Raw genomic sequence first — 14,497 nt, 5'->3', positions numbered from 1 at the left:
TACTTCTTTATACATGCTCTGACTTGTTTTAAATTTGGTATTATTTTTGCTTTAACTATTCATCTTGATATTAAGTTTCAGTAAGATAACCTGACTCGTACATGCATGCATTCTAGTATAATATAATATTCAGGCTAAGCTTTTATTTCTGGAAGACCATATTTTTTCTTATTTCTTCCACAATAAACAAATTTAAGTAAGCTGGTGGTGTGCAAGATTTTTGAGATTAATTTTCAAGTTTTAATTTTTCAAAGTCTTTACATTTTCTCTTATTCCTTACACATAAAAGAAAGTAAAGGAAGTATTTAAGGTCATCTAACATCAACAAAATATCCAATTGAGTTCAAGATGAGTTGGTTATGGTGTAAGGTCACTTGAGGTCATCTAAGGTCATGTAAGGGTAACCGATCCTTTGTGTCCCAACAGGGGAGATCAGCATCCATTGGTGTGGGTTCTGCTCCGAGGACTTCCTGGGCCGAGGAGTGCAAGGAACATATAAGTAAGGTGAGGCTCTTCTCTCGCTCCCTTGGTCTCCTCCCATCTCTGCTCACTTTCCTTCTTGCTCCTTTTATCAGTTCCTCCCTTCCCACCTTTTCCTCTAATATCCACTTCCATCCACTGTTCCCATTTATCTCTGTTCTCTTATGTCCCTCCATGCCTCTGCCTTTCCTTCCATCTTCATTCCTGTCTCCGTTTATCACCTCCTCCCTTCCCTCAGTCTTGTGTCACTATTTCCCATTCATCTTAGTTAGGTCACCTCTTTCCTTTCATCCTTCCACACTACAAAAAAGGGAAATTTATCGCTGACATTTAGGCTTCATTCAATTTTATATGAAGTAATTTCCTCCAGTGGGCAGTGTTTTTGTTTAGCCTTATTTATGTCGCCTTGAGCTGCCTCCCTTCCTGTAACAAAGAAATATAAAACTGACCTTCTGCTCCACCCCCCATATTGATCCCCTCTTCTTCTCCCTCCCATTATTCTCCTTCATGCCCCTTTTGTTCCTCTTCCTCCCTCACATTCTGCTCCACCCCCCATATTGATCCCCTCTTCTTCTCCCTCCCATTATTCTCCTTCATGCCCCTTTTGTTCCTCTTCCTCCCTCACATTCTGCTCCACCCCTCATTTTATTTCCCTTCGCCCCTTCACCCTACAGGAGCACCCCAGCAGGAGGCCGCGGGGGGGTGGTCCGGGGCAGCACACCCCCCGGGGCAGCCAGGTGAAGTACCCGCCCCAGCCCGGCACACTCATGGGCCACAGGAAGGCACGCTCACCTGGCCAGGTCAGTGTCGTTAGTGTGTGCCTTACCTGCTCTTGTGTCTGTGTGGAGTTTGTTTTTACTTTTAACTATTTTCAGTGTTTCCTTTTCACTTTATGGCACTGCTCTCTCCCTCTCTTACTCTTCACCCATCTTACTCATAAAAGTCCTCTTGTGTCCACTGCCCTCTTCATTTTTTCCCTCCTCTTCATGCCCTTTCTCCATCCCTTCTTTCCTTCTCTTCTTTTGTGCCTCCTTCTTCTGTCATCTCCAAATTCTTGTGCGTCCTTTTTCTGTCATCTTTCTTGTGTGTCTGTCTATAAGTGCAGCTCAGTCCTCTGTTTCTCCTGCCATTCAGTCGCCTTCATTCCGGCCCTGTTTCTCTGTTGTTATAAGACCCCTTTGTTTATCGAGCTATTTAAATCCCAGGGTTGTGCCTTACTGTTAATGTCTTCCCCTTTCCATGCTCTTTTGTTTCTTATCCTTCTTCCTTCCTTCCTTCCTTCCTTCCTTCCCTCCTTCTTCTCTTTGGCCTCCTTTTCCTCATCCTTGAATTCTCTCCTTAGCTCATTCCAGTCCTCTCCTTTTCTCTATTCTCCTTGTATCACTCCCTCCCTCCCTTGCTTTCCCTTCACTTCCCTCGACTTCATTTTTTAGTCCTTATTCATTTTCTTACCTTCCTGTTCCTAGCTATGCACACTTTCCTATCAAATCTTTATGAAAAATGCCCACACTACACTTTGTTCTATGTCATCCCTATATTCTTCTGCTCACCTTGCTTTCCCTTCATTGCCCACTCACAGGAAGAGACTACAGGTCCAGGTGGAGGTGGAGGAGAGGAGGGGGAGGAGGTGGAGGGCAAGAGGAAGGTGAGGACTCCGAGGGCTCTGCAGGAACAGTTTTGGCTGCAGAAACAACGGCCAAAACCTGTGTGTTCCGTGGAGGTGGAGAAGAAGCACAAGTAGGTCCCTTAGGGTGTGGGAAGGGGCTGAGTAGGAGTGGTAGTAGTAGCAGTAGTAGTAGTAGTAGTAGTAGTAGTAGTGTTGGTAGAGGAAGTAACAGTAGTATTGAGATTAGAGAAAGGAGGAAAGATGTGAAAAGTTTCCTCAGCACCTCTTAACCCATTCCAGTATTTCACCCACTTAGTGTAGAATTTATCACCCCATTTAATCCTTGCTAGTAGTAGTAGTAGTAGTAGTAGTAGTAGTAGTAGTAGTAGTAGTAATGGTTGTAGTTGCAGTAATAGTCGTAACTTTACCTTTACTTCCCTTTTAATCCCTGTTTCTGGTTCCCTTCCTTTCCTTACTATTCAACCTCTCTCATTCCCCTTGTTTTACCTTTCCCTTACCAATGATCTCGGGTACCTCAGAATACTCCTTAAATATTGTTTGTTTTACCTTTACTGTTTCTTTCATTTCTTGTTTGTTGTTCCTTGTTTCTGGTTCCTTCCTTACTTACTGTGCAGCCTCCCTCATTCCCCTTATTTACCTTTCCCTTACAAACAGTCTCGGGTACCTCAGAATACTCCTTAAATATTGTTTGTTTTACCTTTACTGTTTCTTTCATTTCTTGTTTGTTGTTCCTTGTTTCTGGTTCCCTTCCTTACTTACTGTGCAGCCTCCCTCATTCCCCCTTATTTACCTTTCCCTTACAAACAGTCTCGGGTACCTCAGAATACTCCTTAAATATTGTTTGTTTTACCTTTACTGTTTCTTTCATTTCTTGTTTGTTGTTCCTTGTTTCTGGTTCCCTTCCTTACTTACTGTGCAGCCTCCCTCATTCCCCCTTATTTACCTTTCCCTTACAAACAGTCTCAATTACCTCCTAATACTCCTTAATTTTTGTTTGTTTTACCTTTACTGTTCTTTCATTTCTTGTTTGTTGTTCCTTGTTTCTGGTTCCCTTCCTTACTTACTGTGCAGCCTCCTCATTCCCCTTATTTACCTTTCCCTTACAAACAGTCTCGGTGCCTCCACCACCCGTTATAGGTAATAGTAACTCAACCTTTACTTTACCTTTAATTCTTGTTCTGGTTCCCTATCTTATCTTGCTGTTTAGTCTCTCATTCTCCTCTTTATCTTTCCCTCACAAATAATCTCAGGTAACTCAAACCACTCCTTCCTTATATAGAATAATAGCAACTTTACTTCTTGCTTCTTGTTTGTTTTTCTTGCTTCTAATTCTTCTTCTTTCCTACTGTTCAGTCTCTTTTTGTTCCCCTATTTATCTTTCCTTTTAACAATCCCAGGTAACTCAGACCACTCGTTTCCTCCCCACCAGGAGTTCTCTGTCCACCTGCAAGTACTACAAGTTTTCCTCGGAGGCCAATCTGAGGCCCATAGGGAGTGCCACGAGGCGGGAAGGGCGGCGAGAGGGCTTCTCCTGCTCAGTGTGGCTTCAGGTGTGATAAGGTAAGGAGGTGAAGGTGAATTTGTCTTGGAGTATCGTGAAAGAGAAATGTCTTGAAAAATATAATGTGACTAATTCTTAACCCTTTGTAACTTGGGATTGATGCTTTTATTTTTGTTTTGTTTCATGACCCGTTTTGTGAGCGTAATGAACCTGTGTGTGTGTGTTGCAGTGGTCGGTGGGTCAGCTTCACCTCTGCAAGGATCACACGCTGGACATGACCTCCTGAGCTGCAGGATCTGCCACACCTACAAGACGTGCACCAGCAGCCTCCTCGTCCACCAGAAGGTACCTCCGACGTCAGGGAGCACATTTGTCTGCAGTGTAAATGTTTGTCTGTGTGTTGGCCCAGTGTCTGTCCTCTACTTATTCTTTCTCATGCATTGATTCTGTCTATTACTTAGGTTGGTGTTCTCAGATGCTTCCTTCCACCCCTCACATCAACTAATTCACAAAGACTGAAAAGGAGAGTAGTAGTAGTAGTAGTAGAGAGTGTTTTCTTTGGTTCACGGTACAGAGCAAACTACCACCAGGGTCATAAAACTACCCCTGGAAATCACACCCTCACATCAACTAATTCACAAAGACTGAAAAGGAGAGTAGTAGTAGTAGTAGTAGTAGAGAGTGTTTTCTTTGGTTCACGGTACAGAGGAAGGGTCAAACTACCACCAGGGTCATAAAACTACCCCTGGAAATGCCCAAAACTCCCATGACAGCCTTGCCAGATACGTGTGCTCGGGCGCTGAAGTGTTTGAGAATGTGACCCTTGTTCTCTTTCTGGGAGTAGCAGTTTTGTATTTTTTTATATATATTCTCTACTTATTCTCTATTGATTCTTTTTAGGGGAAGCTGTAGTTTTGTGGGTGTGTCTTTTCCATTTTATTTACCTGTTCTCTGTCAATTTTGGACGGTGAGGCAGTGGTCTTGTGTCTTCTTTTTGGGGGGTGGGGGTGAGGCAGTGGTCTGGTGGCTATTTTGTGATGTAATTTTCTATCTTTTTGGTGGTGGGGTTGAGGCAGTGGTCTTGTGTGGGCTATTTTGTGATGTAATTTTCTATCTTTTTGGGGGTGGGGTGAGGCAGTGGTCTGGTGTGCTGTATTTTGTGATGTTTTGGGGGTGGGGTGAGGCAGTGGTCTTGTGTGGGCTATTTTGTGATGTAATTTTCATCTTTTGGGGGTGGGGGTGAGGCAGTGGTCTATTTTGTGATGTATTTGTCTATCTTTTTGGGGGTGGGGGTGAGGCAGTGGTCTTGTGGTCTGTGTGGTCTTTGGGGGTGGGGGTGAGGCAGTGGTCTTGTGTGGTCTTTTGGGGGTGGGGTGAGGCAGTGGTCTTGTGTGGTCTTTTTGGGTGGGGGTGAGGCAGTGGTCTTGTGTGGTCTTTTTGGGGGTGGGGTGAGGCAGTGGTCTTGTCTTTTGGGGGGGGGTGAGGCAGTGGTCTTGTGTGGTCTTTTTGGGGGTGGGGGTGAGGCAGTGGTCTTGTGTGGTCTTTTTTGGGGGTGGGGTGAGGCAGTGGTCTTGTGTTTTTGGGGGTGGGGTGAGGCAGTGGTCTTAGTCTTTTGGGGGTGGGGGTGAGGCAGTGGTCTTGTGTGGTCTTTTTGGGGGTGGGGGTGAGGCAGTGGTCTTGTGGTCTTTGGTGGGGGTGAGGCAGTGGTCTTGTGTGGTCTTTTTGTGGGGTTGGGGGTGGGGCAGTGGTCTTGTGTTTTGGGGTGAGCAGGTGATGGTCTTGTGTATTAGAGTTGGGGGTGAGGCAGTGGTCTTGTGTGGTCTTTTTGGGGGTGGGGTGAGGCAGTGGTCTTGTGTGGTCTTTTTGGGGTGGGGTGAGGCAGTGGTCTTGTGTGGTCTTTTTGGGGGTGGGGTGAGGCAGTGGTCTTGTGTGGTCTTTTTGGGGGTGGGGTGAGGCAGTGGTCTGTGTGGTCTTTTTGGGGGTGGGGGTGAGGCAGTGGTCTTGTGTGGTCTTTTTGGGGTGGGGTGGTGAGGCAGTGGTCTTGTGTGGTCTTTTGGGGATGGGGGTTAGGAAGTGGTCTTGTGTGGTCTTTGTGGGAGGTGGTGGTGAGGGAGTGTTCTTGTGTGGTCTGTTTGGTGGGGGTGAGGCAGTGGTCTGTGTGGTCTTTGGGGGGTGGTCTTTGTGGTCTTTTTGGGGGTGGGGTGAGGCAGTGGTCTTGTGTGGTCTTTTGGGGGTGAGGCAGTGGTCTTGTGTGGTGGGGGTGGGCAGTGGTCTTGTGTGGTCTTTTTGGGGTGGGGTGAGGCAGTGGTCTTGTGTGGTCTTTTTGGGGGTGGGGGTGAGGCAGTGGTCTTGTGTGGTCTTTTGGGGGTGGGGTTGAGGCAGTGGTCTTGTGGGTTTACAAAATAAAAAATGTGTGGTAGCTACAGTAAGTCTAGTTTGGTCTTTTTCCTACCTCCGCCCTGCACTGATATCTTTAGGCCTCCTCACCTATTTCTGTCACCTCTTTGTGTGCCTGTGTGTTTACCTGCTTGTTGTATAAAGTAGTGTGTCTTGTTTGGTCTTTTCCCCAAACTACCTCCACTAATACCTCTCAGCCTCCTCACCTATTTCTGTTCCCTTATACCTATTAAGTCTCATCTAACACACTTATCGCTGCCCCTTAGACCTGTGGCAAGGGGCTCAAAGTAGTGTGTCTTGTTTGGTCTCTGACCCTAACTCTACTTTCCACTAATACCTCTTAGGCTCCTAACGTAATTCTATCCTTTCATGTAAATTCTAATCACATCTAACACCTTCACCACTCCTCTTAGACCTGTGGCAAGGCTCAAAGTAGTGTGTCTTGTTTGGTCTCTTTCCCCAAGCTCTGCTCTCCACCAATACCTCTCTCGGCCTCCTCACTTCTTCTTACGTTCTCTCCCCTTCTGTAAGTATTCCTGTGTATTTACTTAGCCAAAATATGTCATCTTTAGCCTCTTTTCCCCAACTCAACTCCCCTTCCCCTCAACCAATACCTCTCAGGCTCCTAACTTAATTCTATCCTTTTATATAAGTTCTGATCCCATCCAACACCTTCACCGCTCCCTCAGACCTGTGGCAAGGGGTTCAAGCAGTCGGCGCAGCTCCTGAACCACCAGGGCGCACATCACCGACCCCAAGGACATGCCTGCCTGGGCCGACAAAGCGTTCTGCGAGGAGTGCCAGAAGTGGTTCAGGGACAGGAAATCGTTTCAGAAGCACAACACTCTGGTTTGTAGCCATGTATTTTTTGTTATTATGTATGTATTATGTATGCTGGAAAAGATACTGAACCATCTAATTCCAAACTTGACTCCGTGGCCACTTTCTGGGTTTTGTCCCCCTGTTTTTTTCCACTTTTCTTCTCCTGCTGTCTTTTGTTTTTCATTTCTATGTTAGCTCATCAAGGGACTGTGTTTGGCTCTGCATCATTTCATGCCCTTTCATCTTACTCAAGAAACAAGTTTTATCCTGAATTAAAGTTTGTTTATTCAGCCCAGAACTTCACTGCTTAAACTTCCTCTGTTCAACCCATAACTTCACTGCCAAAGTACATTATGACACCTGAAGAAGCTTTGCAGGAGGAGGGGAGGGAGGAATGATTTGGCAGGGAAGGGGGCTGGCCACCATGCCTTGACTGTAAAAACAAAGCCAGGATGTTTTCTTGACGGCTGTTCTTCTTACAGGGACCGTGGGCGCGTCACCAGAGGCAGCCACTCACCCCAGAGGACAAGGAGCCATGGGGTGCGGCACAATTGGCAAGCCGTGAACTGACAGACACTGGACAGCACCCTGGCAGAACGTGTACAGAACAGGAGTCTGGAGGCAGTGCAGGGTGAGTCTCAGCCTGGTGACGATCCTTGTCCTGATATACCCAGCATCTCTCCCCTCCACACATGTCCACACCATCTCCAGCATCCTGATATCGCCAGCATCTCCCCCCTCCATGTCCACACCATCTCCAGCATCCTGATATACCCAGCATCTCTCCCCCTCCCAACATGTCCACACCATCACCAGCATCCTGATATACCAGCATCTCTCCCCTCCACACATGTCCACACCATCTCCAGCATCCTGATATACCCAGCATCTCCCCCCTCCACATGTCCACACCATCTCCAGCATCCTGATATACCCAGCATCTCTCCCTCCCCCCCTCCACATGTCCACACCATCTCAGCATCCTGATATACCCAGCATCTCTCCCCCTCCACACATGTCCACACCATCTCCAGAATCCTGATATACCCCGAATCTCTCCCCCTCCACACATGTCCACACCATCACCAGCCTCCTGATATACCCAGCATCTCTCCCCTCCACACATGTCCACACCATCTCCAGCATCCTGATATACCCAGCATCTCTCCCCTCCACACATGTCCACACCATCTCCAGCATCCTGATATACCCAGCATCTCGCCCCCCGACACACCTCCACACCATCTCACATCTCCCCTCCACACATGTCCACACCATCTCCAGCATCCTGATCCCTCCACACAGGTCCACACCCTCTCCAGCATCCTGATATACCCCCACACATGTCCACCATCTCCAGCATCCTGATATACCCAGCATCTCTCCCTCCACACATGTCCACACCATTCCAGCATCCTGATATACCCTGCATCTCACACCATCTCCAGCATCCTGATATACCCAGCATCTCCCCCTCCACATGTCCACCATCTCCAGCATCCTGATATACCCAGCATCTCATCTCCAGCATCCTGCTCCACACATGTCCACACCATCTCCAGCATCCTGATATACCCAGCATCTCTCCCCTCCACACATGTCCACACCATCTCCAGCATCCTGATATACCCAGCATCTCTCCCCCCTCCACACATGTCCACACCATCTCCAGCATCCTGATATACCCAGCATCTCTCCCTCCACACATGTCCACACCATCTCCAGCATCCTGATATACCCAGCATCTCTCCTCCACACATGTCCACACCATCTCCAGCATCCTGATATACCCAGCATCTCTCCCCCTCCACATGTCCACACCATCTCCAGCTTCCTGATATACCCTGCATATGTCCCCCTCCACACCTGTCCACCCCATCTCCAGCATCCTGATATACCCAGCATCTCTCCCCACACATGTCCACACCATCTCCAGCATCCTGATATACCCAGCATCTCTCCCCTCCACACATGTCCACACCATCTCCAGCATCCTGATATACCCAGCATCTCTCCCCCCTCCACACATGTCCTCACCATCTCCATCATCCTGATTTTCCAGCATCTCTCCCCCCTCCACACATGTCCACACCATCTCCAGCATCCTGATATACCCAGCATCTCCCCCTCAACACACATGTCCACACCATCTCCAGAATCCTGATATACCCAGCATCTCCCCTCCACACATGTCCACCATCTCCAGCATCCTGATATACCCAGCATCTCTCCCCTCCACACACCACATCTCCAGCATCCTGATATAGCCAGCATCTCTCCCCTCCACATGTCCACACCATCTCCAGCATCCTGATATACCCAGCATCTCTCCCCTCCACACATGTCCACACCATCTCAGCATCCTGATATACCCAGCATCTCCCCCTCCACACATGTCCACACCATCTCCAGCATCCTGATATACCCAGCATCTCTCCCCCCTCCACACATGTCCACACCATCTCCAGCATCCTGATATACCCAGCATCTCCCTCCACACATGTCCACACCATCTCAGCATCCTGCACATGTCCACACCATCTCCAGCATCCTGATAGACCCAGCATCTCGCCCCTCCACACATGTCCACACCATCTCCAGCATCCTGATATACCCAGCATCTCCCCCCTCCACACATGTCCACACCATCTCCAGCATCCTGATATGCCAGCATCTCTCTCCACACATGTCCACACCATCTCAGCATCCTGATATTCTCTCCCCTCCACACATGTCCACACCATCTCCAGCATCCTGATACCCAGCATCTCTCCCCCTCCACATGTCCACACCATCTCCAGCATCCTGATATCCAGCATCCTGATATACCCAGCATCTCCCTCCCACATGTCCACACCATCTCCAGCATCCTGATATACCCAGCATCTATCCACACATGTCCACACCATCTCCAGCATCCTGATACTCCACACACATGTCCACACCATCTCCAGCATACTGATATACCCAGCATCTCTCCCCTCCACACATGTCCACACCATCTCCAGCATCCCACCATCTCCAGCATCCTGATATACCCAGCATCTCTCCCTCCTCCACACATGTCCACACCATCTCCAGCATCCTGATATACCCAGCATCTCCCTCCCCTCCATATGTGTCCACACCATCTCCAGCATCCTGATATACTCAGCATCTCTCCCCCCTCCATATGTGTCCACACCATCTCCAGCATCCTGATATAGCCAGCATCTCACCCCCGCCAAACATTTCCACACCATCTCCAGCATCCTGATATGCAGCATCTCCCTCCACACATGTCCACACCCATCTCCAGCATCCTGATATACCCAGCATCTCCCACATGTCCACACCATCTCCAGCATCCTGATATACCCAGCATCTCTCCCACCTCCATATGTGTCCACACCATCTCCAGCATCCTGATATACCCAGCATCTCCCTCCACACATGTCCACACCATCTCCAGCATCCTGATATACCCAGCATCTCCCCCTCACACATGTCCACACCATCTCCAGCATCCTGATATACCCAGCATCTCCCACTCCACACATGTCCACACCATCTCCAGCATCCTGATATACCCAGCATCTCTCCCTCCACACATGTCCACACCATCTCCAGCATCCTGATATACCCAGCATCTCCCCCCCTCCACACATGTCCACACCATCTCCAGCATCCTGCACACATGTCCACACCATCTCCTGTCCTGTACATACCCAGCATCTTCCTCCATCCACATGTCCAAACCATCTCCCTTCTCCTCAGATACCCAGCCTCTCTCTCCTCCACACCGGTCCACACCATCCCCAGCACTTCAAACTTCACCTACATCTTAGAGATCAATGTTGAAATTATACACATTTTGTACTTCAATGGCATGTTTATTGATTTTATACAGACGTTAATGGCTTGCAGCAGAGCACATGTCCAGTATAGAGATCCTTGCTACATGTCAGAAGATCCTGGGAAGGAAGGAAGGAGGGAAGAAGGAAGGAAGGAGGGAAGAAGGAAGGAAGGAGGGAAGAAGGAAGGAAGGAAGGAAGGAAGGAAGGAAGGAAGGAAGGAAGGAAGAAGGAAGGAAGGAAGGAAGGAAGGAAGGAAGGGACACACCTCAACTTACAGGACTCAGATCATCAAGGTTCACAGTCCACCAGGAGTAGCCCAGAGAGGGAGTCCAGTCTACCACGGGACAGTCCACTCGTCAAGGTCCAGCCAGGTCTATTGTTGACAGTCTGGGAACGGGAGGAAGGAAGGAAAAGGAAGGACAGAAGGAAGGAACACACACACTCATATTCTTAACTTCTGTCTTTCTTACTGATGCGATATTTCTTCTCCTCCTCCTCTTCTCCACAATGTGTTGAGTAGGTGGGTGTTGATACAATTGCTTTTCTCTCTCTCTCTCAATCCATCTATTTTTCTCTATTATTTCCCTTCTTTATCTTACTTTCTCCCTCTTCCTCTCATCATTACATTTTCTCTTCTTTATCATACTTTCTCCTCCTCTGTTCATAATCTCTCTCTCTCTCTCTCTCTCTCTCTCTCTCTCTCTCTCTCTCTTCATTATTAATTTTTATTTCTGTCATTTTCTCCCTCTCTCTCTCCTCTTCTTTTCCTTCACTTTCTCTCTCTCTCTCTCTCTCTCTCTCTCTCTCCTCATCACTTATAGGTAAACTTCTTTTTATTTAAATAGGGGAAGTTAGACACAAACTAAACAATTATTTTTTATTATTAACAAAAAACAGACACACCAGCACTGAGGAAGGTCATATATGTGGCTGGGGAAGGAGGGGTGGGTGGGTGGGGGGGGGGGCAGAGGTCCTTGTATGTGGCTGGGGGGGCTATGTGGGGTATGTCAAGATCCAGTGGGGTTGAATCCAGTGGGTCCTGTGGCTGTGGTGAGGTGGGTATATATATATATATATATATATATATATATATATATATATATATATATATATATATATATATATATATATATATATATATATATATATATATATATATATATATATATATATATATATAAAAGTTAACAAAAAAAATTAGGTGTTTTCATATGTGCCTGTGTGTGTGTGTGTGTGTGTGTGTGGTTGTGTTATTTCTTCTTCTGCTCCTCTTCTTCCTCCCCCTCCTCCGCCGCCGCCGCTGCCCCACAGCTGCAGGCCGGGCGGAGGCTGAGCTGCGGCCCCACGATGGACGAGGTGTTTGCGGCCACCAAGACAAAGTGTTCGCTGAGCCCCGCCCGCAGCACACACCCGCCTGCACATCCAGCTGCCGCCCCCTCAGGACACGCCCCCGCCCCCACCTCCGTCACCGAGACCCCCGCAGCCTCACCCAGCTATGGGGGGAGGAGAAGAGGTGTTAGTTGGGGTGTGACAGTGTGTTGATGGTGAATAAATAGGGAGGAGGGAAGAAAAAGAAGAAGTTAGGGATTGTGTGTTTTATTCCATAGTGAAAAGAAGGAAAATGGATAAATGGTTTGTAAAAATTGTGCTTTAGAGAAAAAAAGATATGGAGAAGGAGTTGATTAAATTTACACATCTTTGATTCTATATTGTTTGCAGTGAATAAAAGATGAGGAAAAGGAGGAGGATAACAATAGCAAACACACAAAATGCCAACTACAAAGATGTATAACTAAATAAACAACACAAGAATAACAAAAATGTGCGATAATAATGCAATGAAAACTGAAGAGAGATGGAACATTGCGCTCTTGAGAATAAACACAAATCTATACAAACATTCTACACACACAAAAAGAAAAATAGAAGAAAAATAAAACCAAAACATTCTTACCTTTTCCCGATGAAGGAGGAGGAGATCTTGGAGACAGTGACCTGGTGGAGGTGATGATGACCATGATGATGAGGGGAGGAGGAGATCTTGAGACAGTGACCTGGTGGAGGTGATGATGACCATGATGATGAGGAGGAGGAGATCTTGGAGACAGTGACCTGGTGGAGGTGATGATGACCATGATGATGAGGAGGAGATCTTGGAGACAGTGACCTGGTGGAGGTGATGATGACCATGATGATGAGGGAGGAGGAGATCTTGGAGACAGTGACCTGGTGGAGGTGATGATGACCATGATGATGAGGGGAGGAGGAGATCTTGGAGACAGTGACCTGGTGGAGGTGATGACCATGATGATGAGGGGAGGAGGAGATCTTGGAGACAGTGACCTGGTGGAGGTGATGATGACCATGATGATGAGGGGAGGAGGAGATCTTGGAGACAGTGACCTGGTGGAGGTGATGATGATGACCATGATGATGAAGGAGGAGGAGATCTTGGAGACAGTGACCTGGTGGAGGTGATGATGACCATGATGATGAGGGGGAGGAGGAGATCTTGGAGACAGTGACCTGGTGGAGGTGATGATGACCATGATGATGAGGGGGAGGAGGAGATCTTGGAGACAGTGACCTGGTGGGTGATGATGACCATGATGATGAGGGGGAGGAGGAGATCTTGGAGACAGTGACCTGGTGGAGGTGATGATGACCATGATGATGAGGGGGAGGAGGAGATCTTGGAGACAGTGACCTGGTGGAGGTGATGATGACCATGATGATGAGGGGGAGGAGGAGATCTTGGAGACAGCGCCGCCCCCCGTCACCCACACACCCGCGGCCTCCACCAGGCGGCTCAGCACCGACTCGCTGCCCTGACGGAAGGAATTGCTGACTGCTTGACACACACACACAAAAAAAAAAAAAAATAATAAATAAATAAATAAATAAATAAGTAAATAAATAAATAAATAAATAAAATAAATAAATAAATAAAAATGAATATAAATAAATAAATAATTGATGTGTATTATTCTAGTGTCTATTTTTTTGTTTCTCCTTTTCTTTTTTTTTCCTGGTCTTTGTTCTTTTCTTCCACTCTCAAATCACACTCTTCCTTCTCTTCCCTTATTCTTACTTTGTTTTTTTCCTTTTTTTCTCTCCTTTTACCCTTTTCTTTGTAATTTCCTTCTCCTTAGACGTCCCATTGGCTATTTCCTTCCTTCCTTCCTTTACTCCTTCTTTTCCTATCTCTCTCTCTCTCTCTCTCTCTCTCTCTCTCTCTCTCTCCTGCTTGGTGTTTTCTCTTCCTTGCTTCTGCTGTACATTTTCAGCTCCTAAGCCACCTCTACTTTCCTCTCTCTTCTCCTCTAAATCATCTTCCTGTGCATCCATTCCTTGTTCATTGTTTCCTTCATCTTTTCTTTAAGCATTCTCCTCCTCCTCTCTCTCTTCCCCCAAACAACTCTCCTATAATTTCTTTTCACACTCCCTTTCCTCACATTACTCTTGTAGCTTGTCTCCCTCCTCCTCCACCTCCCTCTGTTCTTATATATTTCCTTCCCTCTCCCTTCCCCTTAAAGGATTTCCTCTTCTATGTTCCCTCTATCTCCATAAACGCTTCCCTTCCTCCCTCACTCTTTCTTAATCACTCTTCCTTCACCTCATCTGCTTCCTCTTCTTTCTTTTGCCTTTCTTACTCTTTGCCTCCTTCTCCCTCCCTTCCCTTCTTCCCTCTCCTTTCCTATCCTCTTCCTTATTCATTCTCCTTTCCTCTTCCTTTTCAGCCACTGCCTTTTCACATATTCTCACCAACCTTTTGCATCTTTCCCTTCACTCCCTCTCCCCCTCTCCTCCCCCTCCCCCTCACCACCTGGCGCC

The 14,497-nt window shown here is 47.4% G+C and overlaps 1 protein-coding gene and 2 long non-coding RNA genes across 3 annotated transcripts in view; 2 read left to right on the top strand and 1 right to left on the bottom strand.

The window, feature by feature from the left end:
- The window catches only part of LOC127010186 (uncharacterized), a 33,289-nt gene extending 29,626 nt beyond the window's left edge, over positions 1–3,663 (top strand). Inside the window, exons 2-5 of the mRNA XM_050884062.1 lie at positions 427–504; positions 1,155–1,280; positions 2,060–2,217; positions 3,537–3,663. Coding sequence (XP_050740019.1) covers positions 1,248–1,280; positions 2,060–2,217; positions 3,537–3,663 — 318 coding nt within the window. The 5' untranslated portion in view covers positions 427–504; positions 1,155–1,247. The remainder of the gene's footprint in view (positions 1–426; positions 505–1,154; positions 1,281–2,059; positions 2,218–3,536) is intronic.
- Positions 3,664–6,742: 3,079 nt separating this feature from the next.
- LOC127009796 (uncharacterized) lies at positions 6,743–12,115 on the top strand. The gene is made up of 3 exons (XR_007762303.1): positions 6,743–6,854; positions 7,310–7,458; positions 11,975–12,115. It is a non-coding gene; the product is annotated as an uncharacterized LOC127009796 (long non-coding RNA).
- On the bottom strand, positions 11,892–12,696 carry LOC127009797 (uncharacterized). Its single transcript, XR_007762304.1, has 2 exons — positions 12,618–12,696; positions 11,892–12,156 (listed from the first exon to the last, which is right to left on the bottom strand). It is a non-coding gene; the product is annotated as an uncharacterized LOC127009797 (long non-coding RNA).
- Between the last annotated feature and the right edge of the window lie 1,801 nt (positions 12,697–14,497).

This window comes from Eriocheir sinensis, chromosome 42 (assembly GCF_024679095.1).
Source record: "Eriocheir sinensis breed Jianghai 21 chromosome 42, ASM2467909v1, whole genome shotgun sequence".
NCBI lineage: Eukaryota > Metazoa > Arthropoda > Malacostraca > Decapoda > Varunidae > Eriocheir > Eriocheir sinensis.
Note: the sequence above shows the minus strand (reverse complement) of the source record. Positions and strands in the feature narration are given on the sequence as shown.